A 5,310-nucleotide genomic window follows, 5' to 3' on the forward strand; every position below is an offset into this window, starting at 1 on the left:
GGCTTCTCATTGCGGTGGCTTCTCTTGTTGCGGAGCACGGGCTCTAGGCGCGCCGGCTTCAGTAGTTGTGGCTCGTGGGCTCGGTAGTTGTGGCTCTCAGGCTCTAGAGCGCAGGCTCAGTAGTAGTGGCGCACGGGCTTAGCTGCTCCGCGGCATGTGTGATCTTCCCAGACCAGGGCTCGAACCCGTGTCCTGTGCCACCAGGGAAGTCCATAAGTGCTTTTAAAAACAAAATGCTTGGAAGCAAATTATAATGGTTAAGAATATAGGCTTTGGAATTCATTGAATTTCAGTTCAAATCCCAGCTCTACCAGCTGTGTGACTTTGGGAAAATTTCTTACCCTCTGTCAGTGTTCGTTTCATCATCAGAAACGTGGAGTTCGCACCTCGTGGAGTTACCATGGGGACCGAAGCCGGGAGGCATCTAATCTGTTTGCTGTTCTTCAAATGTTTTCTGGAACATTGTGTTCAGGAGGTAATTACTTTAGAAATAATAAACCCTATAGTAAGTAGAAGAAAAGAGCAATAGCTCCCATAAACCAAAAGAGCGAATAGTGTTTAGAAACCCTGACATGGCGGTGAGATCTCCAGAGCCGGTCTGACCTGGCCAGGCAGCCTAGTGGGTGGTGCCGCGTGAAGTGTCAAAGAGAAAAAGCACCAAGTCCCTTCTCTAGCTTCCCGGGCAGGGGGAGATTTCACATCGAGTTGGAAGGTTTGAGTGTTACCAGGACTGGGAGAATCTTCTCATTTCAGAATAAGAAGTGCCTTTACGAATGAAAGGGCTGAACTAGCCAGGGTCCTCCAAAGAAGCAGATCCACAGGATGTATGCGTATATCTGTACACAGAGAGACAGGCAAGAAATGTATTACGAGGAAGGGACTGACGCGGCTGTGAGGGCTGGCAGGTCTGCAGTGTGCGGGGTGGCCCGGCGGGCTGGCAGCTCCAGCAGCAGTCGATGATGTAGCCTGCTGCGCCATCTGGGGGCAGAATTCCTTCTGTACGGGGACCTCTGCCTTCTTAAGGCCTTCAGCTGATGGATGCAGCCCACTCACCTCAGGGAGGGTCGTCTGCTTTACTCAGAGCCTAGTGGTTTCGATCTTAACCGCGCTGCCCCTCAGAAGAGCCTCACATCCGCATCTGCTCGGGTGTCCGACTGAGCCCTGGGCACCGTGGCCCAGCCCGCTTGACACATAAACGCACCGTCGCGGGAAGCAACGGCGTATCTTCGGCTGAGGCTGAGCAGACGGGTCCCGGCGGGTCTCCGTGTGCGCCCAGTGCAGGGGCAGCACGGCTCCGCGGAGGAGACGCCCACGTCGGGGGCCGTTCGTGCACGTCTCCAGGCGCGCGCTCCCGCCCTGCGCACGCCCTGGTCTGTGTCGGGCGCGAGGCTGAGCGGTGGGGACCGTCCCCGACTGCGGGGAGGCCCTGGCGGCGCGGCGGCCGCCCCCCCCCGAGCCCGGTGTGGCCACTTGGCTCTGCCCCGCGGCTCAGGCCTGCAAGGACGCTGCCCGCGCTGAGGGACGGTTCGCGGCGGCCGGCGCTGCTCCCTGGGCCTCGGAGCCCAGTCACGCCTTCTTCCGGTGGCTCCGACCTTGGGCTACAGCCCTGGTCCGGGCCTTCTGAGCTGTTCTGGAGAGCATGGCCGGGATCTGTCTCCGGCCCCATGTGTGGGTGTGAGTCTCCTGTGACACCCGGGTCCTCGGCCTCCAGACCGGCCCGGAGCCCCGACAGGCCGGAGTCTTGCCCCTAAAGCCGTGGTTGGTTCTCGTTGAGGGGTGGTCTTGCCCCACCCCGGCGCGGGGGATGCCTGACACTTGGTGGAGATGGTTTTGGCTGTCAGCGAGGGCGGCGGCAGCACGTGCTCCTGGCACCCGGCGGGTGGAGGCCAGGGATTGCTGCTAAACGTGCTACAGGGCGAGGACGGGCCCCGCTTCCCAGATGTCAGCGGTGCTGAGGCTGGGACGAGTGGCCCCAGATGCTGGCTCCGGGTACCCCGCCAGCTTCGTCAGCCGGGGTTCAGCAGCAGGGAAAGGGGTTATCACGAGGGCGCCGTGCAGGAAGATGGGAAGACGGATCTCAAATCCACTCCCCGGAGGCGGGGGGCTCGCGGCATTTATGGGGTCAAGCTGAGGTCTGGGGAGGAGGGGAGAGGTGACTGGTCATCAGGGTTCTGTGGAGGCTCAGCTAACCTCCAGGCTTCTTCCCGGGACGCATGGCAGCGTTGGCCTGCTCCGAGGGTGGAGTTTCCGGCGTCAGAGGGTCACCGAGGGGACACTCGCGCGTGCCCAGTTGGCGGGTCGTGGGTCCCAGCCAGTCTTAACAAACTTGAGCTCGAACTGGGCGCCGCTGACTCCAAGCTCCTGAAGGACAACTCAAGCACACATCTTCTTGCTTAGGCCACGTGCCTCTTGGAGGACGTGCAAGATTTTGTGAAAGCAGAGCAAGCTCGGTCGGGGAAGGCGGCTGACAGGTGTAAGGGATGTAACCGACGCTCATCCGCGATTCCCTGGGAAGAGCCCGCCTCTGGAACCCCCTGGATCCGCCCCTCCTGAGTTCCGCGATTCCCTGGGAAGAGCCCGCCTCTGGAACCCCCTGGATCCGCCCCTCCTGTGTTCCGCCGTCTCGTGGCTCACGGCCCAGCCCCCTCTCTGATCTGAGATGCCGTGTCCACACCTGGCCGCTCTGCCCTCTGACGGCAAGAAGACTGCCCTTTGGTCCCTCCGTCGTTTGCAGTTGGGCCTGCCGGCCGAGCGCCTGCCCAAACCCAGGAGTGTCCGGGATCCCGGGAGTCGGGGAGTTAAGTAGGAACACACTCCAAGGACGGGAGAAGCCCCTCATATTATCTCAAATCATCCAAAAACGCACCATCAGTTTGTGGACAGTTAAGAATGAAATAGCTTCTAGTTTCTTTGGGAGAGTAGCTGAGACCCAACTTGGTCCTAAATACCCTTGTTTCCAGGCTGGTGGGAGAAGTGGGTCTTCTCCACACCCGGGTGCTCTGCCCTCAGTTTAATCCGTATACAGATACAGATTGGTCTTCGGAAGGCACGGCCTTCTTAAACGGAGGCAGAGGGGAAGGAACGAGATGGTTTGTGTTTCCGTGAGAGGAGCGAGCTCTGCCCCACAGTCCTGCAATACTGTTTACTTAGACGGATTTCTCGTCCTCAGAGGCTGGGAGAGGAGCTTGATGGTCTAGTCGGATTCGATAATAAGTAGATAATGGTCTCTCTGTAGTAGCAAAGCAACACAGGACATCCAAGCGGTTGTGATTTGGACAAGGTGGCCATGGGCCATGTGTGTTACTGAACGAGCAGTGTTGATTGCTTGGCGTAAGACATTTCCGAGTCAGAAAAACTGGGTATGGTGACCACGCAGGACTGACTTGCAAAGCAATGCTGTGGATGCCTGAGTGTTTAAGATAAGCACATATTTTCTACAGGTGCAGAGAAAGGCTATAAACAGCACGTTAAGCGCCCATAAGACAATCCCAGTGGACTCTTCAATGTCTAGGATTGGCTTATATTTCAAGTCTAATTACTACAATGGTTTAAACACTCAGTGGATATGTTGACCTAGTTCTCTGGCTATTCTGGGTTGACCCACAAAGGAATCCTCTGGCTTCCATGACTCTTTCGTCAGCTAGAGGTGCTGTAACAAATACCATGACTGGGCAGGTTAAACACCAGAAATGTATTTCCTTTCAGTTCTGGAGGCTGGACGTCCAAGATCAAGGTGTCAGCAGAGTTGGTTTCTTCTAAGACCTCTCTCCTTGCCTTGCAGATGTCTGGCATCACCCTGTGTCCCCATGTGGGCGTCCCTCTGTGGGTGGCTGTGCCCTAGTCTCATTATATGTGATTAGGGGCACCCACGTGACCTTATTTAATTTAATCACCTCTGTAAAGACGCCGTCTCCCCACACGGTCACATTCTAAGGTGCTACGGGCTAGAGCTTCAAAATATGACTCTTTGAGGGAACACAGCTCAGCCCGCAAGAGTTTGTATTGTAAATGATAGGTGTGTTTTAAATTTTCACATGGATCCCTTTTGAAACTTACGGTTTAAAAAACTTTTTGATATCTTTGAGGTTTATTCATGTTGATCTTGTGCTTCTGTTTCATTCATTTTAAGTGCTGTGTGGTATTTCATGGTAAAAAAAATACCAGCTTATTTTTCTGTTCCCCTACCAAGGAACCAAGTTAGATGACTTTCCATTGTTTTGCTCTTTTAAGCAGTGCTCAGTGGAAAATCTTGTCTCATGAACATACACTAGAATTTTTCTCCCTGGTCTAGAGACTTAGAAATGAAATCGTTGCACCACAAGATATGTGCATTTTCAAATTAACTTGGTATTGAAAAATTCCTCTGCAAAGTGGTTAACTCATGTATTCTCCTTCTAGCAAGGTATCAGATTTCCTGTTTCTCCAAATACTCGCCAGCTGCCGTTGGATACAATTTGTCACACTCACAGGGTTTGTAGGAGCAAAGACATTCTACTCCTAGATGTATACCCAGGGACTCAAACACGGACATGCATGTTTATTCATATACACGGATGTTCATACATGTACACGCATGGTCATAGCAGCATTGTTCACAAATGCCAAAAGGTGGCAACAGCCCAAGTGTCCATCAACAGAGGAATGGATAAACAGACCATGGGGTGTACAGACAGTGGAATGAAGTAGCGACACACGCTACAAGGTGGACGAGCCTCAAAGAGTTGATGCCAAATGAAAGAAGCCAGACACAAAAAGCCACATATTGTCTTGTCAACCTTAGAGAGAGCCAAGAACAATTTTATTTAAGCAAAAATGAGTTTACTTGGGAAGAGCAGAGGAAACGCAACTTGAGACAAGCCGGCTGTGGTAAACCGTAGCCAAATCCAAAGAGACAGGGGGAAGATTGGCCTGTATTAGGTTTTAGGAGGAAATTGGGGAGGGTTGTTTTGAACCCAGGTTTACTAGGGAAGAACCTGGAGTTTGAGGTTTGGCGGTGTCTCATTGGCTGCCAGCAGTAGCTAGCGCCTTGTCGCTGGGGCAGGGAGGGATCGGATCTTCCTTCTCTTCTTAAAGCAGGAGGTGAAATTCCTGGGTGAAAAGTGGCCTTCCTCGTCAAAATGATTCTCATCTTCCTTCTTCCTGCTGGTGATGAAGGGCTGGTGAACAAGGGAGAGTTGCCCCCTCAGGGCTCCCCAGCTCCATTTAAGATGAGGTTCCTTGGGCTTCCCTGGTGGCGCAGTGGTTGGGAGTCCGCCTGCCGATGCAGGGGACACGGGTTCGTGCCCCGCTCCGGGAAGATCCCACGTGCCG

The 5,310-nt window shown here is 54.0% G+C and overlaps 1 protein-coding gene across 1 annotated transcript; it reads right to left on the reverse strand.

Annotated features, from left to right (window-relative positions):
* Positions 1-1,126: 1,126 nt before the first annotated feature.
* Positions 1,127-1,666, reverse strand: LOC112064627 (uncharacterized). The gene has a single exon (XM_024122519.1). It carries the CDS (start codon positions 1,664-1,666, stop codon positions 1,127-1,129), a length of 540 nt encoding a protein of 179 aa, XP_023978287.1.
* Between the last annotated feature and the right edge of the window lie 3,644 nt (positions 1,667-5,310).

Source organism: Physeter macrocephalus, chromosome 10 (genome assembly GCF_002837175.3).
Source record: "Physeter macrocephalus isolate SW-GA chromosome 10, ASM283717v5, whole genome shotgun sequence".
Classification (NCBI taxonomy): domain Eukaryota; kingdom Metazoa; phylum Chordata; class Mammalia; order Artiodactyla; family Physeteridae; genus Physeter; species Physeter macrocephalus.

Coding starts and splice junctions, on each gene's coding strand:
- LOC112064627 (XM_024122519.1), bottom strand. CDS start 1,666: ATGGGGCCGGAGACAGATCCCGGCCATGCTCTCCAGAACAGCTCAGAA.